The sequence below is a fragment of the Ovis canadensis genome, chromosome 2 (assembly GCF_042477335.2).
Source record: "Ovis canadensis isolate MfBH-ARS-UI-01 breed Bighorn chromosome 2, ARS-UI_OviCan_v2, whole genome shotgun sequence".
NCBI classification, from domain to species: domain Eukaryota; kingdom Metazoa; phylum Chordata; class Mammalia; order Artiodactyla; family Bovidae; genus Ovis; species Ovis canadensis.
The window spans coordinates 53,082,634-53,109,099 of record NC_091246.1 but is presented as its reverse complement, the minus strand read 5'-3'; the positions used below and the strand labels follow the sequence as shown (position 1 = coordinate 53,109,099).

The 26,466-nt window shown below is 46.4% G+C and overlaps 2 protein-coding genes across 2 annotated transcripts; both read left to right on the top strand.

Moving 5' to 3' along the window:
- The first annotated feature begins 17,676 nt into the window (after positions 1 to 17,676).
- On the top strand, positions 17,677 to 18,660 carry HRCT1 (histidine rich carboxyl terminus 1). The gene has a single exon (XM_069576178.1). The coding sequence runs from the start codon at positions 17,842 to 17,844 to the stop codon at positions 18,178 to 18,180; it is 339 nt and encodes a 112-aa protein (XP_069432279.1). The 5' UTR covers positions 17,677 to 17,841; the 3' UTR covers positions 18,181 to 18,660.
- A 3,959-nt stretch (positions 18,661 to 22,619) lies between these two features.
- Positions 22,620 to 24,082, top strand: SPAAR (small regulatory polypeptide of amino acid response). Its single transcript, XM_069576180.1, has one exon. It carries the CDS (start codon positions 22,709 to 22,711, stop codon positions 22,934 to 22,936), a length of 228 nt encoding a protein of 75 aa, XP_069432281.1. The 5' UTR covers positions 22,620 to 22,708; the 3' UTR covers positions 22,937 to 24,082.
- The last annotated feature ends 2,384 nt before the right edge of the window (positions 24,083 to 26,466 follow it).

Here is a 26,466-nt window from a genome sequence, read left to right as displayed (position 1 = left end):
GTCATTTCCTTCTCCAGGGGATCTCCTCAACCCAAGCTTTGAGTCTGCATCTCTTTTATCTCCCGCATTGGCAGGTGAGTTCTTTACCACTGTGCCACCTGGGAAGCCCCGTGTGACATACTAGTGATCGTTTATTTTTAGTGGTTGCTTTAAATATAACCTATCAGTTTAGCTTTAATTAATACTGTACCACTTCACCAGTAGTGTGTAAACCTTTTAACAATGCACTTTTATTTCCCGTCTCTTGGGCTTTGAGCTATTGTTGTCATATATTTTTATTTCACATATGTTATGTATCCTGCAATATCATACTACTTTTGCTTCAAATAATCAACTATTTTTAAAAAGAAGTTTAAAAATTAGAGGAAAAAACTGTTATATGTATTTATATATAATATGAAAATCTTTTATATTTATTCATATATAATATCAAAATCTTTTATATTTATTTATATACAATATAAAAATCTTTCATATTATATTTATTTTACACTTCCAGATCTAATTGCTTTGTATAGATCTAGGTTTCCTTCTGGTATCAGTTTTCTTTTACTTGAAGGAATTCTTTTAACATTCTTATAGATATGGCCTACTGATGATAAAGTATTTCAACGTCTGTGTATCTGAAAATATTTTTATTTTGCCTTCATTTTTGAGAAGTAGTCTTGCTTGGTACGTATTTCTGATGGTATTCTCTCCCCAACCCCTCCCCCCTCATATTTTAAAGATGTTTCACAGCTGTCTGGCTCTCATGGTTTCTAGAAAGAGGTCTACTGCCATCCTTATGCTTGTGCCTTTGCATAAGGTGCCTTTTCCCTGGCTGCTTTTAACATTTTTTTTTTTATCATTGGTTTTAAGCAACTTGATTATGATGTGCCTTGGTGTAGGTGTTTTCATGTTTCTTCTGCTTGAGGCTTGTTGAGATTTTTGGATCTGTGGATTGGTAGTTTTCATCATATTTGGAAAAATTTCACCAATTATTTTTTTACATTATTTATTCTGTCACCATTTTCCCAGTTGTACTTATCTTAGGGCACTTGAGGTTGTCCCAAAGATCACTGATACTCCACTCTTTCTTTTCTTTTCCAGTTTTTTCCTCTCTATGTTTTAGTTTAGACAGTTTATATTGCTATGTCATCAAGTTAACCAAATATTTTGTTCTGCAGGTTTTGGTCTGCCATTAATCCCACTCAATATATTAAAAAGAAACCTATAAAATGTTTTAGGTTGGCAGAAGAATTCCAGAACAGTACCTAGGTTTCCTATAAACCCTTCACCAAGCTTTCTCTAATGTTAACACCTTAAATAAACATAGTACATCTATCAAAACTAAGAAATTAACACTAATACAATACAATTAAACTACAGGCTTTACTCAAATTTCACCAATTTCCCACTAATGTCATTTTTATTTTCTGGAGCCAGTCAAGAGTACCATGTTGCACTGAGTCATCTAATATAATTTTTGTCTCAGAAATACTATTTTTCATGTTTAAAAATTCTCTCTTTCCTTAACATGTGAAGCTTGCTGTGTAACAAATCACAATATAGACATTTACAGTGTAGACATTTCCATATACTTATTTGTTTCTTGATAAGATGGTGCTTAATGATCTGTTGTATAAATATACTAAATCTTACTTGACCATTTCCTGTTTTAAATCTCCAGTGTTCTTCTTTTTGCCGTGCAAACAGTCTGCACAGAATGATTCTATGCAGCTCTTTGACACACACATCTATGCAGCTCTTTGACACACACATCTTTTTTCCTATCTTGGTAGGAAATTATTAGGTCAAAAGTATAATTATTTAAATTTTTGAAAGATGCAACCAAATTGCCCTCAAAAATGCTGTCTTAATTTAGATCTCCAAGTGTGCAACAGTACTCATTTCTCCATACCCTGACAGATATTGCGTGTTATCAGCCTTTTATATTTTGCCTTATGATGGGTGAAAATAGATATCGTTTTACTGTACATTTTTCTTATTACTAACCCTGTTGAACATAATTTTATACATCAACTTTTGCTGTTAAATATTTTCCTTTTGTGAATTGTCTTCATATTTTATGCCCACTCTTCTAATTTTGAAAACTATTGATTTCTAAGAGTCCCTTATGTATTCTCTCCGATATCCTCTGTTTATTATATGTGTGGCGAATTTTTCCTCTCATTTGGCCTTTCTGTTTGTTTATGGTGCCTTTTGTTATATAGAAGTTTAATGATTTGGGGTAATTAAATTTCTTTCTCTTGCTTCATATCTCTACACTTTTAAATACATAGTCTTTTCTATATTTTATCCTAGTACTTTTAAAAAGTTTTTTTTTAATTTCACTCTTATTTTATCTGGATTTATTTATCTAGTTATTTACTTGCAAAATAGGATAAATTTGTTTACTTGCCTCAACAGAATTTATTGTAAAGGTTATCCTTTTCTCAATATTTAAAAATGCTATTTTTATCAATACTAATTTTTCGTATGAGTCTCTTTCTAGGCTCACTGTTTTGTTCCCAAAAGTTTTATGGTTTTTTTTTTTTTTTACTGTTGCCATATGCACTGTTCAGTTACTATAGATTTGTAGAGTGTACTGATATCCTTTAGGGCAAATTTTCTCTTATTAGCTTATTCAATAATATATTGTCTATCCTTGCAACTTTTCTTTTCCAGAAAAATTTTGCAATAAGCTTATCAAAATTTCATAAAAATTCTGAGATTTTGCTTTTCATTTATTGACTAACTTGGGGGCAAAAGTGACATTTTCATGAAATCAAGCTTTCCCCTTTAGGAACACTGCTGCTCAGTCGCTTCAGTCGTGTCCCACTCTTTGTGACCCTAAGGGCTGTAGCTCACCAGGCTCCTCTGCCCTTGAGGATTCTCCTGACAAGAATACTGGAGTGGGTTGCCATGCTTTCCTCCAGGGGATCTTCCCGACCCAGAATCAACCCACATCTCCTCCATTGCAGTCGAATGCTCTACGGCTGAGCCACTAGGGAAGCCCTTCAGAAACATTGTCTCTCCATTAATCCAGGTCTTTTACTGTGAACTGATCACATAGCTCTTTTGTAACCTGTTAATGAAGTGATTCCCATCCATATGGTTCCCATATTGAACTCTCCTTGTATTTCTGAGATAAACCCATCTTCCTCATGCTATTTCATTCTTGTCTGTTTAGGATTGACTTGGGTTGAGCTGAAGGGCTCCAGCTCCTGGGCTCCACCTGGTGGGCATCAGGCCATTCTTCTGGACTTTTGGGGTTGGGGAGTTGGAGTGGCTGTGAGACCTTGAATTGCAGGGCTCCAGCCCAGGCAGATCTCTATGGCAGTAGAATAATAGATGTAAGAATCTGGTAGAAATAAAATCTGTGTGTCCCAGCTCTGTGGGTCTTTATCTGGCCACCTTGGGCTTTGCTAGTTTCTTACTGCTTGGAGACTCTGAGAGAAGAGAACAAATCTGTATTAAAACAACCTATTCTCTTAGAATCCAGCTGTCTGTTCAATGACATGTTCTTTCTTTAAGCTTTATATTTATCTTTATGCCACTTTCAGTGAGAGTAATCCCTCAAATATCATCTCATTTTTATAAATCTGGATGGCTTTTCACATCAACAAATTCAAAAGTCAGAAAACTATGTCCCAACTTTGGTCCAGAGAGTAAGATCCTGAGTCTTTGGCACCAGCCTAGTGGTGACTTTGTCGGACTTTGGTGTAATGGTGATGTTAGCCTCGTAACATGACTCTCTAAGTGTTCCTGCTTCTTCTATTTTTTTCTTTTTGGAAGAGTTTTAGGGTTGGTTTTAATTCTTCTTCGAACGTTTGGTAGTTTTCACCTGTGAAGCCAACTGCTGCTGCTGCTGCTGCTAAGTCGCTTCAGTCGTGTCCAACTCTGTGCGACCCCAGAGACGGCAGCCCACCACCCCTGGGATTCTCCAGGCAAGAACACGAGTGGGTTACCATTTCCTTCTCCAATGCATGAAAGCGAAAAGTGAAAGTGAAGTCGCTCAGTCGTGTCTGACTCTTCACGACCCCATGGACTGCAGCCTACCAGGCTCCCCCGTCCATGGGATTTTCCAGGCAAGAGTACTGGAGTGGGGTGCCATCGCCTTCTCCGTAAATAGCAATATTCTTGATTCCTCCTTAATTTTCTACATCAAAGAGTTAGAATGGCCTCTCAAAAATACACTTTAAATCTGTTCATCTGTTCCTCTCCCTAATACTGCCTTAATGCAGGCACTCGTCATCTCTTGTCTGGACTTCTTCTAAGAAGGGATTTCTTTCTTTCTTTCTTTTTTGGGCACAACACATGGCATGTGGGATCTTAGTTCCCTGACCGGGGGTCAAACCCATGCTCCCTGCTGTGAAAGTTAGGAGTCGTAACCCCTGGACCACCAGAGAAGTCCCTATGAAGGGATTTCTGAGCTTTTCGAAAGCTGGCTGTGATTCTCCCTCTCCCTCTGAGTCCTTCCACCTTTACCTGTTCCTCAGCTAAGGCCCTCTGCGGTCTGTGGAATGCTGAGACTCCATGTCCTTCAACCTGAGTTATGTGGGACATCCCTCCACACTCCCCATCTCCCATAGCTCCAGCCCCTGAGATCAGACCAAAGGGATGACTCATTATCCCCAGGCACCACTCCAGAAATGTTCTGTGCCTGTGGCATCTTAGGGCTGAGGCTGGAGGTGGTGCCCTGACTCTGGAGACAGGCTCTCAGAAGGCTAATTAGGCTGGGATAATTGAACGCTGTCTATTGGCAGTCTTTATAATCAGACAGGTTTCCTGCTGGGAGCCAAGCCCTTGGGCTTCCCTGACTATCCCTCCCTTAAGGAGACAGGAATTGGATTATGTGATTCAGGAGTCCAGGAAGTTCCTTGCTCTTGCCACCACAGACATAATGGTGCTGCCCTCTGTGGTTTGGAGAACAGCCTCAGAGTCCTTATCCAGAGGGCAGAGACAGGTGCGTCACTCTTTCTTTACTTCTGGGTTTCTCAGCAGGTACCCTACTGGTATTTTGGATAGAAAAGTTCTTCCTGGACTATCTCTGTCACTGCGGTAATTACTATCCTACATCCTATATGTAGGATTTCAGTGAAATGCTGACCACCACCCTGGTCAACCTGACAACTGCTCATACCTCCACATATTTCCAAATGTTCTCTTGGAAGATTCTGCCCGCAGGTATAATCCAAAAGGCACCAAATAGACACCTACAAGCAGGGAAGTCACTGAGATTCCTAAGGTGATGAAATCATGAAATTATCTGACATTTTCCAATCTGTGTTGGCTTGTCCCCAGGATTGCGACCTTCAGCTCTCTGAGTCTGTGACTGTGTTTGATTCAGCTCCCCTGGCACAAGGCTTGGTCCAGAGCAGGTGTAAGTGAACAAAGGACCAGGACCAATGGTGACTGGATGCTCTAGAGGGCTCTGTCCAGTAGAAATGTAACATGAGCTGCATATGTAATTTTTGTAGGATTAAATATGTAAAAATAAATAGGTAAAATTAATTCCAATAACATTTTATTTAATCCAATATATCAAAATGATCATTTCAACATACAAAAAAAGGTAAAAATTAATCATGAGCTAGTTTCCATTCTTTTGTGTATTAAGATTTGACGTCTAAATTACTTATATAGAAGCTCTCAACTCAGACTAGCCATAGTTTATGTTATGTGTTCGTAGCCATGTGGCTAGTAGCTACCATATGGGACAGTGCTAGGAAAATCTATTCTCCTACTGCCCCCTCAACTATTGCTTAATTTCCCCTGCCTCCAACATTTGTGTGTGTGTGAAAATTTTCAAACACATAGAATTGAAAAAATTGTAGACAGCCATGTATTTAAAGTATAGTCTCCGCAGTTGTTAACCATCTGCTAACATTTGCTCGATCCACCTATCCAACCATCTTATTTTTTTTTAATTGCCTACTTTTTTCTTCCAGTTTTTGGCCATGGTGCATGGCATGCAGGATCTTAACTCCCTGACTAGGGACTGAACCTGTACCCCCTGCAGTGGAAGCATGGTGTCTCAACCACTGGACCACCAGGAAAGTCCCTGTTATTGTTTGCTTATTTAATTATTATGGCTATCCTGGGTCTTCATTGCTTTGCACCGCTGCTCTTCGTTGCAGGGTGCAGGCTTCTCATTTTGGCAGCTTTTCTTGTTGCAGAGCACAGGCTCTAGAGCACAGTCTCAGTAGTTCTGGTGCGCATGTTTAGTTGCTTTGTGGCATGTTTTTCAGATTTTTAGGGCAAAAGTCCTTGAAAGAGTCTTCCTTTTTCCTCTCTGTCACCCTTTCCTGTCCCCCTTTTCCTTTTCTGTGGATCGTCAGAGGCACAATTTCTATTTCGGAGGGTGGCATCATGCCTTAATGGGTTCCATCTCTCAGTCTAGCACGGTGCTGCCAGGGATTCAATGTAGGCTTTGGGGTCAGACAGGCCTGGACTTGATTCTGGCTCTGCCATTTCCTAGCTGTGTGACCCAGAGCAAGTGCACTAATTCTGTAAGCCTGATATGTGACATGGGGATAATGGAATTGTGAGGATTAAGTGAGATAATGTGTATTAAATGTGTATTAAATGTGTATTAAAATAGTGGGTTGGAGAGGAAAGGGAAAGGAGTTTATTGCTTATAAATGACCCTCTCCTTTGCACTTTTCTGGGGCCTTGAAAACACTCGGGTTCCAGAATTTACCTGGCACCTTGTAATCATTTATATTTCTGTCTCCAATTCAAGGTAACAAGCTCCTAGAGGGCAAGGGCTGTGTCTGTCTTCTCCCTAGCCTCAGCACCAAACACAGGGCCCAGTTACATGAATGTGAATTAAATAAATGAATAGAATTCTAAGTCACAATTACAGTACTATAATTACAGTATTAGAAGGTATACACTATATACCTTATCTGTGTTGTTGGTTTCTATAGTTTCAGTTACATGTGGTCAAATGAGGTCCAAAAATATTAGATGGAAAATTCCAGAAATAAACAATTCATGTTTTAAGTTAAATGCTGCTCTCAGTAAGAGGGTAAAATCTTGCCAGGGCCGTAAAGCACTTAGTAGCCATCTAGGTTATTCAGATTGACTGTCTGGGACAGCAGTGCTTATGATCAAGTATGGCTCTGAAGTGCAAGAGTAGTGATGTTGGCAATTCAGATGCACCAAAGAGAGGCCATAAAATGCTTCCTTGAAGTGAAAAGATGAAAGTTATTCTTAGTAAGGAAAGATAAAAATCGTGTGCTGAGGTTGCAGAGATCTATGACACACAAAAGAATCTTCTATCTGTGAAATTGTGAAGAAAGAAACAGAAATCAAGAAATACAAAGGATCATAAGAGACTACTATCAGCAATTATATGCCAATAAAATGGACAACGTGGAAGAAATGGACAAATTCTTAGAAAAGTACAACTTTCCAAAACTAAACCAGGAAGAAATAGAAAATCTTAACAGACCCATCACAAGCACGGAAATTGAAACTGTAATCAGAAATCTTCCAGCAAACAAAAGCCCAGGTCCAGACAGATTCACAGCTGAATTCTACTAAAAATTTAGAGAAGAGCTAACATCTATCCTACTCAAACCCTTCCAGAAAATTGCAGGGGAAGGTAAACTTCCAAACTCATTCTATGAGGCCACCATCACCCTAATACCAGAACCTGACAAAGATGCCACAAAAAAAGAAAACTACAGGCCACTATCACTGATGAACATAGATGCAAAAATCCTTAACAAAATTCTAGCAATCAGAATCCAACAACACATTAAAAAGATCATACACCATGACCAAGTGGGCTTTATCCCAGGGATGCAAGGATTCTTCAATATCCACAAATCAATCAATGTAATTAACCACATTAACAAATTAAAAAATAAAAGCCATATGATTATCTCAATAGATGCAGAGAAAGCCTTTGACAAAATTCAACATCCATTTATGATTAAAAAAAAAAAACTCTCCAGAAAGCAGGAATAGAAGGAACATACCTCAACATGATAAAAGCTGTATATGACAAACCCACAGCAAACATCCTCAATGGTGAAAAACTGAAAGCATTTCCCCTAAAGTCAGGAACCCTAAAAACAAGGGTGCCCACTTTCACCGCTACTATTCAACATAGTTCTGGAAGTTTTGGCCACAGCAATCAGAGCAGAAAAAGAAATAAAAGGAATCCAAATTGGAAAAGAAGAAGTAAAACTCTCACTGTTTGCAGATGACATGATCCTCTACATAGAAAACCCTAAAGACTCCACCAGAAAATTACTAGAGCTAATCAATGAATATAGTAAAGTTGCAGGATATAAAATCAACACACAGAAATCCATTGTATTCCTATACACTAATAATGAGAAAGTAGAAAAAGAAATTAAGGAAACAATTCCATTCACCATTGCAACTAAAAGAATAAAATACTTATGAATATATCTACCTAAAGAAACTAAAGACCTATATATAGAAAACTATAAAACACTGGTGAAAGAAATCGAAGAGGACACTAATAGATGGAGAAATATACCATGTTCATGGATTGGAAGAATCAATATAGTGAAAATGAGTATATTACCCAAAGCAATCTACAGATTCAATGCAATCCCTATCAAGCTACCAATGGTATTTTTCACAGAGCTAGAACAAATAATTTCACAATTTGTATGGAAATACAAAAAACTTTGAATAGCCAAAGCAATCTTGAGAAAGAAGAATGGAACTGGAGGAATCAACCTGCCTGACTTCAGGCTCTACTACAAAGCCACAGTCATCAAGAGAGTATGTTACTGGCACAAAAACAGAAATATAGATCAATAGAACAAAATAGAAAGCCCAGAGATAAATCCACGCACCTATGGACACCTTATCTTCAACAAAGGAGGCAAGAGTATACAATGGATTAAAGACAATCTCTTTAACAAGTGGTGCTGGGAAAACTGGTCAACCACTTGTAAAAGAATGAAACTAGATCACTTTCTAACACCGCAGACGAAAATAAACTCAAAATGGATTAAACATCTAAATGTAAGACCAGAAACTTATAAAACTCCTAGAGGAGAACATAGGTAAAACACTCTCCAACATAAATCACAGCAGGATCCTCTATGACCCACCTCCCAGAATACTGGAAATAAAAGCAAAAATAAACTAATGGGATCTAATTAAAATTAAAAGCTTCCGCACAACAAAGGAAACTATAAGCAAGGTGGAAAGACAGCCTTCGGAATGGGAGAAAATAATAGCAAATGAAGCAACTGACAAACAAATAACCTCAAAAATATACAAGCAACTCCTGCAGCTCAATTTCAGAAAAATAAATGACCCAATCAAAAAATGGGCCAAAGAACTAAATAGACATTTCTCCAAAGAAGACATACAGATGGCTAACAAACACATGAAAAGATGCTCAACATCACTCATTATCAGAGAAATGCAAATCAAAACCACAAGGAGATACCATTTCACCCCAGTCAGAATGGCTGCGATCCAAAAGTCTACAAGCAATAAATGGTGGAGAGGGTGTGGAGAAAAGGGAAGCCTCTTATACTGTTGGTAGGAATGCAAACTAGTACAGCCACTATGGAGAACAGTGTGGAGATTCCTTAAAAAACTGGAAACAGAACTGTCTTATGACCCAGCAATCCCACTGCTGGGCATACACACTAAGGAAACCAGAATTGAAAGAGACATGTGTACCCCAGTGTTCACCACAGCACTGTTTAGAATAGCCAGGATGTGAAAGCAACCTAGATGTCCATTAGCAGATGAATGGATAAGAAAGCTGTAGTACATATACACAATGGAGTATCACTCAGCCATTAAAAAGAATACATTTGAATCATTTCTAATGAGGTGGATGAAACTGGAGCCAATTATACAGAGTGAAGTAAGCCAGAAAGAAAAACACCAACACAGTATACTAACACATATATGTGGAATTTAGAAAGATAGTAATGATAACCCTGTATGTGAGATAGCAAAAGAGACACAGATGTATAGTACAGTCTTTTGGACTCTGTGGGAGAGGGAGAGGGTGGAAAGATTTGGGAGAATGTCATTGAAACATGTATACTATCATATAAGAAAGGAATCACCAGTCTAGGTTCGATGCAGGATACGGGATGCTTGGGGCTGGTGCACTGGGATGACCCAGAGAGATGGTATGGGGAGGGAGGTGGGAGGGGTATTCAGGATTGGGAACACATGTACACCTGTGGTGGATTCATGTTGATGTATGGTAAAACCAATACAGTATCATAAAGTAAAACTAAATTAAATTAAAAAAAAATTTTTTTAAAGAAAGAAACAGAAATCACCTGGAGCAGTCAGGTCAGTGGTAGCTTAACACCATATCACAGTGCCTCCATCATTCCCCTCACTTCATCTCATCAAAGGCATTGTATCATCTCCTGTCATCACAAGAAGACGGGTAAGTGCAGAACAGTAAGACATTGTGTGTGTGTGTGTGTGTGTGTGTGTGTGTGTGAGAGAGAGAGAGAGAGAGAGAGAGGTGTACATTCACATAATTTCTTATATTATATTTATATATTTAGTATATATTAGTATATTGTTAGAATCATTCTATTTTATTATTAGCTATTGTTAATCTCTTACTATGCCTAATTTATGAATTAAACTTTATCATAGGTACAAATGTACAGGAAAAGATATAGTATATATAGAGTTCAGTACTATCCATGGTTTCAGGCATCTGCTGGAGGAGGGGATTTTATTTTATTTTTTTTTTATTTTGTTTTTTTAAATTTTTACTTTATTTTACTTTACAATACTGTATTGGTTTTGCCATACATTGACATGAATCCACCACGGGTGTACATGCGTTCTCAAACATGAACCCCCCTCCCACCTGGAGGAGGGGATTTTAGAACCATATCCTCCTCCTGGATGTGGGGGCAAGAACTCCTGAAAGCCCAGGTCTTATCAGTCAAATCCATTCCACCTGCCTTCAATAAGCAAGGTTGTTTTAAGACTGGTAAACAGAAAGTAGCCCAAACAAGATGTTTGCCCGAGTTGTTTTCCAGGAACTTGAAGTCAGCTGTGTCTAGTTCAAGCTGAGCCAGTTAAGACTGGGGCGGACCATTGAGCCTCCAACTGGATGTCCGCTTGGTAACCTCTTGACACCAGAGGGCCGAAAACTCCACCCTTAGATCGTGATAAGCCTCTCCATTCATGAATGTTTAGAACCTGTAGCTTAGTTATGCCTGCGAGAAATGATGGTGACCACAGCTTTTCCCAATCACCTTACCCCACGCTCCCCACGCTCCCCTAGCCTCAGACCACCCCATTGCTTTATTCTTTATCCCATTATTATCCCGAACCCCTTGCCTTTGGGAGGCACACCTGAGACTTGTTCTCCTCACTTGGCTGCTACGTAAACAAACTTCTTTGCTGCAAATCTCAGCAGTTTCGCCGGGCTTCTGAGGTGGGCGCTAGTGGTAAAGAACCTGCCTGCCAATGCCGGAGACTTAAGAGATGAGGGTTTGATCCCTGAGTTGGGAAAATCTCCCGGAGGAGGGCATGGCAACCCACTCCAGTATTCTGGCCTGGAGAATCCCCATAGACAGAGGAGCCTGGTAGGGCTACAGTCCATAGGGTTGCAAAGAGTCAGACATGACTGAAGCGACTTAGCACACACATTGGGCAAAACAAACCTGGTTCAGCAATACTATTGTGTATGTTTGTGTAAAGAATAGAAACGTATTCTCTCACAGTTCAAAAGGCTACCAGTTCAAAATCAAAGTGACAGCAGGGCCGAGCTCCCTCTGAGACCTGTGGAGGAGAATCCATCTTCCCTCTTCGCAGCTTCTGGCGGCTGGTGGGGGACCCCAGCTCACAGTCCAGCCCTCCAGTTGCGGCCTCCATGGTCACAGGGCATAGTTCTCTGCATCTCGGTAAACGGACACAACTCATATTGGATTAACAGCCCACCCTTCTCCAGGATAATCTAACCTTTGCTGATTATACCTGCCATGAAGCACTGCTTTTTTATTTTGGGGGGGAGCCACGTGGCTTATGGGATTTGAGTTCCCAGATAGGGGTCTGAACCCTGGCCCTTGGCAGTGAGAGCACAGTGTCCAAACCACTGGACCACCAGGGAATTCCTGACCCTAGTTCCAAATAAGGTTACATTCTGAGGTTCTGGTTCAATGTATCATTCTTGGGGAAGCCAGTTCAAGCCATAACACTTGGGGTTGCTTTCTATTCCTCTGTCGGTTCTCTGAGCCCTGCCCCTAGCTCTTTAAAGTATCTTTTCATGGAAACTTCTTTAATTACCCCCTTTGTGTATACTCTGAAATCAATCCTTGCTCTGACCCTTATGAGCTATGTGACCTTGGACACGATAGCTAACCTCTCTGAGCCATGGTCACTTCAACTCTAAAGTGGAAATAATTGTCATACCCATTCTATGTACTTTTCTGCATTGCTGAAAGTGCTTGATAAACCAAAAAGGCCCATAGCAATGACTGGGGTCACAATTATCCCGTGTGTGTTGCAAGGTACAGTTGGAAAAGGGCTGTGTCTATACTTCCCTCGTGGTCCAGTGGTTAAGACTCTGACCTCACAATGCAAGGGGCCTGGGTTCGATCCCTGGTCAGGAAACTAGATCCCACATGCCGCAACTGAGTTCTCACACTGAAAGTAAAGATCCCTCCACAACTAAAAAAAAAGAGGACACAAGTCTTCCCCTGGCCCTGGGTAGCATGGCCTTCATCTTCCTTGGAGTTTCACACCGCTGCTACTTGGCTGTCATTTGTGGGACAGGGTGGTTTCTGCATTATCAGGGAACATCATGGGCTGGTCCTCAGCTTGTTTCTTCATTCAGTATATTGAAAGGGGGAGGAAAAAGGACTTAGATCCTCTCAGGAAAATGGCTTGACCTGAAAGACAAAGCCCTACTTTAAATATCAGAGATTGCATGTTAACTCCTCTTTGTATACTTTCTGTAATAATTTAAATCTCTCTCCAGATGGATGTCCCATGAAGTAGGAAGAAGTTCACATGTTTCAGTTCAGTTCAGTCGCTCAGTCGTGTCCGACGCTTTGCGACCCCATGAATCGCAGCATGCCAGGCCTCCCTGTCCATCACCAACTCCTGGAGTTCACTCAGATTCACGTCCATCGAGTCAGTGATGCCATCCAGCCATCTCATCCTCGGTCATCCCCTTCTCCTCCTGCCCCCAATCCCTCCCTGCATCAGAGCCTTTTCCAATGAGTCAACTCTTCGCATGAGGTGTCCAAAGTACTGGAGCTTCAGCTTTAGCATCATTCCTTCCAAAGAAATCCCAGGGCTGATCTCCTTCAGAATGGACTGGTTGGATCTCCTTGCAGTCCAAGGGACTCTCAAGAGTCTTCTCCAACACCACAGTTCAAAAACATCAATTCTTCAGCGCTCAGCCTTCTTCACAGTCTAACTCTCACATCCATACATGACCACAGGAAAAACCATAGCCTCGACTAGACGGACCTTAGTTGGCAAAGTAATGTCTCTGCTTTTGAATATACTATCTAGGTTAGTCATAACTTTTCTAAGGAGTAAGCAAGCGTCTTTTAATTTCATGGCTGCAGTCACCATCTGCAGTGATTTTGGAGCCCCAAAATATAAAGTCTGACACTGTTTCCACTGTTTCCCCATCTATTTCCCATGAAGCGATGGGACCGGATGCCATGATCTTCGTTTTCTGAATGTTGAGCTTTAAGCCAACTTCTTCGCTCTCCTCTTTCACTTTCATCAAGAGGCTTTTTAGTTCCTCTTCACTTTCTGCCATAAGGGTGGTGTCATCTGCATATCTGAGGTTATTGATATTTCTCCTGGCAATCTTGATTCCAGCTTGTGCTTCTTCCAGCCCAGCGTTTCTCATGATGTACTCTGCATAAAAGTTAAATAAGCAAGGTGACAATATACAGCCTTAACGTACTCCTTTTCCTATTTGGAACCAGTCTGTTGTTCCATGTCCAGTTCTGTTGTTTAAGGGCCAGCTGTGTTTCATTTCCTGGGCATTTCTTTCTTTCCTTAGTCTTTTTCAGAGTTATAGGGAAGGTTCTCAAAGCAGTCTTTCTTGATTTGGTTTTTAACTTGAAAATAAGATTTTGCATATTTTTCCAAACTTGTATATGAATTGACTTTTTGAATATTATTTAGAACATAAATTTGGAAATTTTACTAAGTCTCTGTTTTTAAGATTTTAGCAACTCTCGTAATAAGGATACGATAACTTATATCTTTTTTTCAGGTGTCTAGTAATTTTTCTTTATTTGTTCACTTTACAGAGGGACCTACCTAGATCTATGTTTGGGATTGGGATTTGAAGTGGTTCTAGAAAGGACTATGCAGATTATTTTCAAGCACATTGGTTCTTTATGGTTTAGTTTTCTAGGTGGGGGCATCCAGCTGGCCATGATTAACGCATGGGAGGGCTCTTGAGAGAAGTTTGAGCTGTGCTGGGCAAGTTTGCTTTCAGGATTTATGGAGGCCCCTCAAGGTTAGCTGGAGGAGTGTCTCCTTTCTCTAAGTGAGCGTACAGGTTAGGAATCCTCTGACCAGTGTCTCTGCTTTTATGTGCAAACCAAATGTTGGGCTAAGTCTTGGCCAGCCGATTTGCAAGCAGACACGTGCGGTTTTCAGCATCACCAAAATTGCTTCCTTCCTGTGCCAACCTCACCTTAATGCATAGCCCTGGTGTCTATCATGGGGCTTAGAGTGGCTCTGCTAGGGCAGCACCCCCATCGGGCTTCCCAGGGATGCCCTTCCTTAGTCAATACATCCATTGATCTGCTTCCATCTGCACTATGTATTGCAGAAATTCCTTACATGTTCTTGACCAGAATTTGGAACAGAGAAGAGTTAAGTGGATGGTTTAAAATTATGATCTATAAGCAAAGATCAGGGAACTATAGCTTTTGACAAGTTTGAATACAAAACTGATTTATTTACAGTGTCACCACTAGGTGGTGCCACCAATTACTGAAAACAATGGTTACTGTATGAGACAACCAAAATCCACTTGCAGCTGGTACCAGCACAAGTTTGTGAGCTTTTAGGGAGCTTGTGTGTACTTGTGTGTAAGTGTGTGTGCACATAGTTCTTGGTGCATGAATTTGCTTTGATGCAATGTTGGTTTACAAGTGTTCACATGCATGCAATTATATGCAGAGAGTAGGGTTAGGGTGCACCTTCATATCATATCATGAAGCTAATGATATGAACTCCAAAAGGCTGCCCCATCAGCCATATGTATTGTCTGGAACTCTGGTCTCTCAGCTTGAAAGGCTGCTAGTGGAGTGTGCAGAACCCCCAACCTTAAGGGAGAAATACAGTGACAACACCACAGGAAAGTTTTTTCAGGGCAGGGAACCCACAGTCACATATCCTCTAAGGTCATCTGTCCTGCAACCCCTCCAAGAAAGTCTCAGTCACTTGTAATATCCTGGAGGACCATGGTCTCAATATCTCCCTGAGTTCCCAAAGCTTCAAATCAAATGCTCACATTAGGAGTGCATCTTCTGTCCACATAGGGAGTGACTCTGCACTTGAGAAAATAAATGTGGGGGTGGTGGGGGGGGGAGGCCCCAAATCCCTTCCCCACCAGAGTCATCCGTGTCAGCACATCCTTTCCCTGTTATCACTAGGGACAGCTGATCTCAGACTCTCACTCAGGAGACTGGCCCCCACTCCAGCAATCTTGCTGCCTTGATTACATGCTGTACAGAATAGCCCATGAGGCTGGGGAAACTTAGACAAGCCCCTTCCCTTCTCTGGCATCAATTTCTCTAGCTCTCAGTGAGGGCTGAAGCTGCATGATTCCAAGGGGCCCTTTGTGCTGATGGGAGTTCTGCCATTTGCAGGGCCCTGCCCTCCTCCTGTGGCTGGTATGCAGTGGGAGTCTCCTTGGAGAAGTTCCCAAGTAGGAGAAAGTTCTGCTTGCCTTCCTTCTCCTCCTTCCAGCAGAATTCCCTCCTTAACAGGCCCCCAGAGGAGGCAGCTGGCCTCCCAGGCCTCCAGAAGCTGCAGGAGGGAGTCCTCACTTGAGCATCATTAAAAGTTCAAGTGGCTTCCTCCCTCCACCCTGCACCCCATGGGGTGCATTAAACCCCAGGACTCATTAAACCTTCTGCCCCCAGAGCCCAATTTGGTTGAAGGGAATGTTTGATCTTTTCATCCAGAGGAGGTTTGCACTAAGGGTTTGGGGCCTCCCTAAGGCAGCTCATCTCAGATCCAGGTCAGAGAGGGAGGGTCCCCAGAGGTCACCTCTTGCCCTGGCACTTTTCCAGAGGAGGAAACAGGCTGCAGGGAAGGGGTGTGTCCAAGGTCACACAGGAGACGGGCTGCTGGAAGCATTCCTCTGGGTGGCAGAGAGTTGAGCGGGGGCGGGGTGGGGGTTCTCTGTGGAGGGTCCCCGGGGAACTCATGGTCTCAAGATCGAGGTGCAGAGCTGTGGCTTTGGGGGAGACCCTGCAGCATGTGAGGAAGGCCTGTAAGAACAGCCTGACAAGCCCACAGTGGGAGGGGCTGCCTGGAAAGATAGCCAGCAACCGTCCCTGGCCCCCTGTCCATGTGGTGGGATAGATAAGTGCTTGTCTAGATGAACAGAGGGTTCTGGACTGGATGGGCAGAGGGATTTGCAACTGCTCAGGTCCTGCCTGCTCTGTGAATTCTCCCCCAGGCAGGAATGGTGTGTCTTGACTGTTGAGCAGAGAGCCTCAGATGGAGTGGGGAGCCTGCTGTGTATGGGCAGTTGAGCCTGTTGACTGGGAGCCAGGAGGCTGACCCTGGGGCCTGGCCTCTCTGACCTCAGAGGCCACTTTCCTGCCTCCTGCAGGCCTACACTGACACCCGGCTCCCAGACCCAGCAGGACTGAGGATGCAGAGACAGTTGTTCAGCTTCCCTGCCTGCTGGGCTGGCCTGAGCTTCTGAAGTGTGAGACAACTGCAGGACAGAACGTGACTCATTCCCCACGGCCACTGTGAGCTGCAGGACAGGGAGCCGCAGTCTCTCAGATGATACTCAGTCCGCCCAGGTCATCTGGTCCAAACCCCACTGCCTTAATCTCAGTGGCTTCCCGGGTGGCCGGGTGGTAAAGAATCTGCCCACAATGCAGGAGACCCAGGTTTGATCCCTGGGTTGAGAAGATTCCCTGGAGAAGGGAATGGCAACCCACTCCAGGATTCTTGCCTGGAAGATTCCATGAACAGAGGAGACTGGCGGGCTACAGTCCGTGGGGTTGCAGCATCCGATATGACTGAGTGACTTTCACTCACTCACTCGGTATCAATAGCAAACGTGTGTCAAGACCTGGTTTAAGTGCCTTATAAACACTAATTCCTTAAATCCTCAGAAAACACTACTAGGAAATATACTCTACTGAACCCTTTTACACATGAGGAAACTGAGGCAGAGAGTATAGGAAGCGTGTACAGTCACAGAGCTGGTGAGTCATGTGGTTCCAGAGCCCACGATCTTAGTTGCTGTGCCGTACTGCCTCTAAGAGAGCAGGGCCCTGAGGCCCAGGGAGGGGACGGGCTGGCCCAGTCACTTGGCTAGGTGGCAGGGATGGGGGCCCAGACTCTTATCTCTAGCCTCTGGCTCTCCCCTCGCCCCAAGTACCCTCCTTCCAGCTCCTCTCTCCCCACCTAGCCTCACTTGGCCCTCCCCAGAGTTAACAGTCGCTGGGCCTCCCCTCAGCTGGCAGCTCCAACCCAAAGAGGCTGCACCCACATTCCTTGGCTGCTCTCCAACCCACAGGAGCTGAGAAAACAAAGTCCAGTGACTGCGAGGACCGAGCAGAGGCTGCTGAAGGGGAGGAAGCAGCGAGAAGCCACCAAGCGGAGGCCACTGTCAGCTCCCAGATGCTGGACCTCCTGGAGAGCACGACCCTCGTGGGCTTGATCATAGGCACTGCGGCGGCCTTTCTACTGCTGTTGCTGCTGCTGGCCGCCTGCTTGTACTCCAGACAGGAGGAACCTGACATGGAAAGGAACCGCCCCGCCCCAAGGAGAAACCGGATCAGGTGGGCCCAGCCTTGGATCTCGGGCCGGGGCCACCTGGGACATTTGCACCATTTCCGTCATGCTGGCCATATGTCTCACATGCCCCATGCGAACCTCCACCACCACCACCTCGCCCACCACCACGCCCACCATCATGCCGCCCACCACGCCGCCCGTGCCCACCGAGGCCGTCACTGATGCCCATGCAGGGCAGCCGCTGCCTGCCCTGCCATCACCAGATGAGTGGACCTGCCGACGTTCCTGTGCAGAAGGGCACCTCCCTGCAGTGAACACCAGGCCCTGCTTGGGCTTCATCTACCCACTCGCCCAGCGCACTGTGGAGGAGAACTGAGGAGCGCCAGGGCTGGCCCTGCACACACAGGAGGGTGACGGGGCTGAGTGCAGCGGGTGCTGGTGGTCTTTTGGGGGCAGACACCAGCTTGTGACCTTAACTCCCAAAGGGCACCAGAATGGACAGCCAGTCTGGTCGGTGTAGGCGTGCTGGTGTGTGCGGGTGTGCAGGTGTACCCTGCTCTCTCTCTCAATGACAGGGCCTCTGGCTGGCAAGGTAGCTGGGAGGGGCCCCGGCAATACCCCTTTGTTTGAAGGAGGTCTTGAGGCTGCACAGTCAATTCAGTGGTGCCTTAATCCAAGAAAATAAAAACCATTAAGAAGCTTTGTGAAGAGGCTCTTGATTGTAACTCAAGTGGGAGGGAGGGAGCGGCCAGGCCTATTTCTGCCTTTCCTTGGACCTTCCTCTCTGATGGGAAGTGAATGTCTGAGTGGGCCCTGCCATGGGGGAGACTGGACGGCTGTGCTGGGCTCCATGGACAGTAGATGAGAAGGCCTGGGGCCTGAGCTCTGACGAGGGGCATGGTTAGGGTTTGCAGGCAGCCCCGTGTACTGGTGGGGCTCGTAGAGAAGGAGCGAGGCCGTCCAGGCTCGCCCCCAGGGCTCTTTCCAGTCCACCTCTAGGGCACACTATGCTCTGGGCCTGCAGAAGCCCCCTGCATGGCTGTGCTGAATGAATGTTTCTTTGGTAAACTGGTCAGGGTTTCTTATCCAGATGTTGAGTCTCAGCCAGACTGACCCCACCAATGTGTGTGTGTGTGTGTGTGTGTGTGTGTGTGTGTGTGTGTGTGTGTGTGTGTGTGGCTGGCTGGAGTCTGTGTGTGCAGCTGTGAGGTTAGGAGGGACAATGTGGTGCTGGGCAGCCCCGGGAGAGGGTTTGCCTCCTCGGAGTCTCAGTTTCCCCTTCCCTAAGATGAGAGAGGTGACAAACACTTCTTGCCAAAGCCTGTTTCCGGCTACCCCAGAGCAACTGACAGGATTCTGCAGCCAGGATGGAAATCTAGTTCTGAGGCCTTCGGTGAGGAAGGAAGTCCTGTGAACTGGGGTGGGAAGTGGAGGGGGAGAGGCTTGAGAGCCAGGCGAGGTGGTGGGGAGGGGCCGGAGAACAGGCCATAAAGTCAGGGGCCTGGTGACTGACTCACTGGAACAGAATGTCCTGTTTCTTTTCTATTTCCCGGTGGATTCTCTATGAGGCCTGGGGTGGGAGGCAGGGAGAGGGAGGCAAATTCACTGATAGCAAGGCCAGATTTCAGGCTTGGGAAAGAGGATCCAGGGTCTATAGCACTCTTTGAATCTGCCTCCCCTCCCTTACCCCTATGGTTGCCCTTAGTTCATCCCTGATCTGGATTCCTGCCACAGCCCCTCCAAGTCTGCACACCTCCAGCTCTGCCACTTTGCAAAGCCTCTCCACACTGTAGCCTCCTCATTGCCCTCGGGACCAAGTCTCTGCCTCTTGGCTGGCCATCCAAGGCCCCTGGTCTGATTCTTGCCTACTCCTGTTCCTTGTGTCCCATCCACGCTGCTCCAGCCCTCAGGCTCAGAAAACACCTTGCACGTTCCCCTGTCTGTGTCTTTGCCCAAGAAGATTCATCGTTCACTCCTATGGGTTTCTAATTTATTATTATTGTTGTTGTTGCTGTCATTTCTGCTGGTGCACTCAAATCTCTTTCCCTAGAGATTCAAAGGCCCCTGTCCTCCTAGATTGGAGAACACTTGAGGGCCCCCCATGCCCAAGTGTGGAACCAGCCCACGTGACAGATGCTCAAGAAAGGTTTCCAGAGCTTCATGCTCTCTGGAAAAGTAAATGTACTTGGAATCATCACTCCCCAAAGCTTAGGGCTTGAGGGCTTCCAAGTATAGTAGTGGGACATTGCAGGGATTAGTCCTTTAAGCTTCTAGGGCCTTGCTGAAAGAGCTCCTGCTTTACTACTCCATCTGCTCAGTGTTGGGGTGTGTGGAGGTCAATAGCCTGCCGGCCTGGACTTCCCTTATCCGTCTGCAGAGCCTGATGTGAGCCTTGGATGGCCTGCCTTTCCTACGTGTGGCCTCGAGCATTCTCTGGGAGAACCAGGATGCTTGCCATCACCTTCCCCTTCTTAATGTAAATGGAATCTATGACGGACTTCTCTGGCGGTTCAGAGGTTAAAACTCCATGCTTCCACTGCAGAGGGTGCTGGTTCGATCCCTAATGGGTAACTAATATCCCACATGCCGTGTGATAAGGCCTATATATATATATATGTTTGTGTGTGTGTGCATGTATATATATGGAATGTATGGGCCATGGTCTTTTCTCTGACCAGTTGACAGTGATAGATGCTGGGAGGACAGATGTATGTCTAAGTGGTAGACATCTTTCAGAGCCCCGTTGTGTCTGGGGCTCCTGGGTAGGGGCTGTCTGTCATAAGATTACAAAATCCACAAGAAAAGAAAACGTCCGGAGAAACCCTTAGGACAAGCAGTCCCCCTGGTGCCCTCCACCTCCCAAAATGACTGACTGACATTGATAATTCAATCTGAAACTATAGGGCCCACAGAGTGGTTTGTCATATTTCCTGACCCCTGCTTCTGGTCACTCCAGTTAATACAAGTAATTCAAGATGTCCAGCTTCCTGTTGCAGCCCCAGCTGGCTCCGGGCTCCTCCTCTGTGTGGGTTGTCCAGTTATCTTAGAAAGGGGAGGAGAGAGAATTTGGCAGAGTACCGTTTATTCCGAATAGTCACTCTCCCATTCTGTGCATAAGCAGATTCCTGACACTAGTACCAAAGAAATTTCAGGGCCTTGAAGAAATTGAAAAGGATCCAGGCTGTGTGGCCCTGGGCTAGCCCTTGGTTCTCTCTGGGTCTTCACATTTTGATCAGTAAATCTATAGAAGGAGACAATTGCCCTGTGGAATGGTGGTACCTGGAGAGAGCTCTGAACTAGGAGGAAAGGGAGGGAAGCCCCTCCTTGGCTATTTGGTGCTCTAGTTATCACTACTAATAGCAATAGGCCATGGGCTATGACTATCTCTGAAATGGGGAAAATGCTACTTCTCAGTGTTGCTGGAACCATTATATGAGATAGTGCCTGGCTGTGTCTGATACCTGGAATTATTGTCTGTTATGACACCCTTTCTCAGGGTTTAGATGAAGTACGGTTAATAATTCAGCCTCCTTTCTGGAAGTGGTGGTGGTCTCAGGAGGTGCTGGCTGTGGAAAGGCTGTGATCAAGTGAGGATGGGAGACAGAGTGGCCTGGGCCTTGCTCACCCCTGCTCCCCTGACCCAGTGAACCAGAGACACTGGCAGGGGGCAGGGCCGGAGTGGCATGGGTGTGCATAGGGGGGTGGGGTGAGTGCAGTCACCAAGGGGGCCGGCAGCTGTGCGGGTCCTGGGCCCTCACTCACAATTGGAGGAAGGAATTCAGGAAGTGCTCACAGCTGCTCAGACATCTCAGAGCTTCGTTCCAGGCAGCACCAAGGCTGAGGCACCCAGGGATGAGTGTGCCGTGGCCTGGGCCCTGGGGTGGCCATCAGGTCAGGAGGCCCTGGCACTGCGTACAGCCATAGCTGCCCCTCTGGAAGCCCGGGGTAAGTTTTCACAGCACCTGAGTGTGAGCAGTGGGCACAATCAGGCAGCAAGGGGGGTGGGGTGGGGCTGGAGCAGAGGATGGGACTAAGGAGCCCACAGGAGTTACTGAAGGGCTCAGGTATCCCACCCGGAGAGTGACCTGCTCCATCTAAACAGCACTCTCCCAGTATGTGCAGAAAAGGAGGCCAATGAGACAGGCGCTCCTGGTGACCCTGTGTCTGGCTCAGAGCTGACGTTGCCTCTTCCCCTCCTTCGGGGGAGAGGTTCAAGAGTCAGCAGTGGGGCTGATTCAAGGACTGATCCAAGGTTCCTCCAAGGGAGGAGCCTGGGCTCATCCCGGATCCACAGGAGGGGGAGTGTTTTGTCTTTTGTCCGAGTGTACAAACACTCCTGAAATCCGTAGGCGTCACCAGAGGGCTGAGCGGGGCTCCCTCTGAACAAAGACTTCTACGCTCTCCTTCCAGCTCCTGCATCCAAGGAGTCTTGAGCTTACGTCTTTCAGGACAGCGCTTCTTCCAGAGCTGCCAGTGGAGTTGCCCACAGCTCTTGGAAGCCTGGCCCAAGGCTGAGAAAACAGTGACAGAGACGCACTAAGGTCGGAATAGAGCCATGTGGGGTGCCCAACGGCCCAGAGAGGGTACCAGCCAGGGCCTCTGACCAGTATCTCCTTAGAAGACCACAGGGAGAGCAGCCGGAGGAGCAAGGGTACCTGCCATCACCAGCAGCTCCTCGCTTCGGATGGGGAGCGAGTGAGGTCCAAAACACACCCTAGGTTGCTCAGTGGGTCAGAGGCCACACGGGGTCATGGAAACAGCAGTGATCGGAATGGTGGCTGTGCTATTCGTGGTCACCGTGGCCATCACCTGTGTCCTCTGCTGCTTCAGCTGTGACTCAAGGAGCCAGGATCCTCAGGGGGCCCCGAGCCCCAGCTTCACAGTAGCCACGTTTCGCCAGGAGGCTTCTCTCTTCACTGGGCCAGGTCGCCATGCTCAGCCAGTGGCAGGTGCCCGGGACTTCTGGACCTTCATGTGAAATCTACCAGCCTCCCAGGATTTGCTCGTGTTGTTTAGTTGCTCAGTTGTGTCCAGCTCTTTGTGACCCCATGGATTGTAGCCTGCCAGGCGCCGCTGTCCGTGGAATTCTCCAGGCAAGAACACTGGAGTGGATAGCCATTCTCTTCTCCAGGGGATCTTCTTGACCCAGGGATTGAACCCAAGTCTCCTGTATTAGCAGGCGGATTCTTTACCACTGAGCCACCAGGAAAGCCCAGGATTTGCTCTGTTGCTGGTCAGACTCCTCTTCCCTCAGCAAGCCTTCTCTGGTGACCCACTCCTCCAGCCTGGCATTTCTGTCCTGTCCAGCCTGTATCCAGCAGACTCCTGGCCCATCTTATCCTGGTTTGCCATGCCCTCCAGCCTGGGAGATCTATGGTGATGGGACGAGATAGGAGTCAGCTCTGACCCGAGAGCTCAGCTGGACCCTACCCACAGTGTGGGGCTGACGAGAGATCGAGAGTGAGTGACCAGGCAATACTGGATGGCATGGTGGGCCAGCTCTTCTGATCTGTAAGGTGGAGTGAAATATCCCTGGACTTCATTGTGAACAGAGAGTTGGTTATCTCAAGTTGTCTCAGGGTGCCTGTGAAACTGGTTCTATTGCCACCAGAGGAAGCAGCGCCCTCAAGTGGACAGTTTAGAAACCAAACTGTTTTATCTATTCCAAGCGAGTCATTTTGCTACTTGCCTGTGCATGTACTGCAGAGCCCGCTTCTGAGACCTGCCTCCTACCTGTTACCTGAAATTCTGAAACCAAAGGGCTGTTTCCTGGGAACTGGAGATTCATTTTATAATTGAAAATGCATATCCTTTTATGGGTCTCCCAAGAATCAGGGTTGGGAAACCACAAAAGGAAACAAGAGAAAAAGAGTCACAGAAAGTACCTGATGTTTTATTAATAGGAAAGCCAGAAAGAAGACTTTGAGACTTCATATTTGCATGAGAACTTTGTTTCTCTATTCTTATGGGTCACTTCTATTCTTAGAGACTGTGACTTGCATCACTCAGGAATGATGGAAAAATCACCAACTGAAAGGTAATTTCGAATAAGTTAAAATGTTATATTAACAGTATGTAACAAAGCTCTTGTTTGCTTCACAAATAAAGAGATGTCCTGTTTTTATTTATGGAAGAGCCGTTTTCTCTGTGCCCATGAAATGCATGCCAGACCATATTTAGCAAACGGTTTGCAGGATGCAGGATTGAGTCTCCTGACTCATGTCTCCATCCAGCACTGAAGGAATGACTCTCCCAGGACCTGCTGTTGAAGGGGGCAGGACTGACCCAGAGAGAAGGTCTGGTCCCTGAGGGTGCCTGGATGGGCCACCCTGGCCATGTGGCTGCCATAGAAGGACTCGCAGAGAGAGATGCTCGGGGCTGTGAAGGTGCAGAGGTGTAAGGAGCCAGGGAGAGAGTCAGGGTGGAGAGGGGCGAGTGTGGCAAGGAGAGGCACAGCACAGGGAAGGCCCGGAGCGCCGGAGGGCCCTGCATCGGCCTCTCTGGACCCGAGAGCCCGCAAGCAGAGCCTTCACAGATGCACGTGGAATGCTACAGGGAGGACCCGGAGGGCCTCAGCTGAGCGGAGTCAGCTGTTCGGTTCACGTTCTCTGAAAGCGAAGCCCAGACAGAGTCTGGGATGTGAGATGTTTATAGGGATCAACAGCTGTGAGGGGAAGGAGGGGAAGCAGGATTAGATAGAGGAAGGAGTCGAAGATGATGCAGGCCCTTAATATCCCTGCATCTTTGCTCTTTCCTGGGTGCTCCCAACCCCTGAGGTTTGCCCTCAGGCAAAGCGGCTCTGGAGCAGAGGCTGGCCCTGAAGTCCTTCCTTGGAGGGGTCCTGTGTGGCACGTCTCCACAGGAGCTCAGCGGTGGCCTGTTCTCAGAGTTGGGTGAGCGTGTCCAGGCAGAGAGAAACACCGGGCGCAGGAGCTCCAGGTGGGCAGAGCTGGTGGTACAAGGCCTGGGAGGAGGCAAAAGAGTGGGCCTCAGCCTCTCTCTGTCCTCAAGCAGAGTTAGCTCTGCTGTAGGTCCAGCACCTCAGGACCCCGAGTCCAGGGCTTTGCCTCTGTGTGGTGTGGTCACATTCTTCCCTGAGTTCGTGGAGGAAGGGTCTGTAGGCTGGACTCAGCTCTAAGAGCAAGCAATGGTGAGCGGACAGCCTCGCTCTGTGGGCGGGCAGTCTGTCAAGCCCCAAGTTTTCACGTGCTCACTCACTCATCCATCCACCTACTCACCCGTCTGTCCATCTGTCCACTTACTCCACCTACTTGCTGAGCCTCACTTCCTCACCTACTCATGCACTCATCATTCATTCCATCACTCATTCACTCCTCCATTCAATAAGCACTGGCTGAGCACCGACTGTGTACCAGGCCCCACCCAAGGAAGGTGAAAGTCACCAAGACCTGGTCCTAGCAATCGATGGACAACCAGTTTAGTCATCTGGACAAGGGTGCTCAAGGGAGAGAGAGCTGGGAGTCCCCGGGGAACCCGGGCGGAGGTGATCTTTGAGTTGGACTTGAAGAAAAGTAGGCACTTCAACAAGAAGAGTTTGGGGGAGGGTCCCCCGGAGGGACTGGCAGGATTGGAGGTTCAGAGAATGTGTGCAGCAAGGCGTAAGGGGTCAGATTGAGCTGGGGCCAGGAGACAAAACACAGCCAGCTCCTGTGGGAACCCCTTATTGCCACACTTGGCCAGTAAGTTTCTAGGCAAGTGAAGGCAACGAAGAGGCAGCCTGGCTTGTTAGTCTGGGCAGGAGCAGTCTTCCCCAGCACAAGCACATGGGCACTGCAACCTGCCGTTGCTACAGGGGAGTGGTGGCTTCTGCAGTAAGAGCTGGAGGAAAGGTCCTGGGAGACTCAGGGGGTGGCCAGCACTGCGTGGAGGTGGAGCCGAGGGCTAGGGAGAGGATGTCCCAGGAAAACAGGGCATTTGAGAAGGGCAGGCAGTCAAGGCCAGCACCCTGGAGCAGGTTGACAAGAGGGCGAGGGGACCAGGAGGAGCAGCTAGAGAAGGGGCAGGAAGGTTGGGAGTAGGGTTCCAGATTTAGCAAATAAATCCGGTTAATCGGTTAATTTTAATTTCAGGTAGACAACAAATAATTTTTAGTATACACACGTCCCAGGCGGTACTGGGGACATATTTACCCTAAAACATTACTCGTCTATCTGAGGTTCAAACTGAACTGGGGTGTCCATATTTTATCTGGCAATCCTATGAGGGAGGAAGTGGTTCTCAGAGGGGGCGGTTAACTGGTTGAAGCATCAGGGAGGTGAAGGTGAGCATCCGGAAGAGGCCTCAGATTTTGCAATGGACTGTTGACAATGACCTTGGTGAGAATAGCTTGAGTGGAGTGACGGGAGCAGCCCTGTGGGCAGTGTGCATGTGGACACGTGTCTGCAGTGTGTGTGTGTGTTCATGTGTGTGTGTGTGCTCAGGGGCAGTGGAGTCAGTGGGAGCTGAGTCAGCAGAGGATAAGGACTGCAGATAATCTGAAGGGAAGAA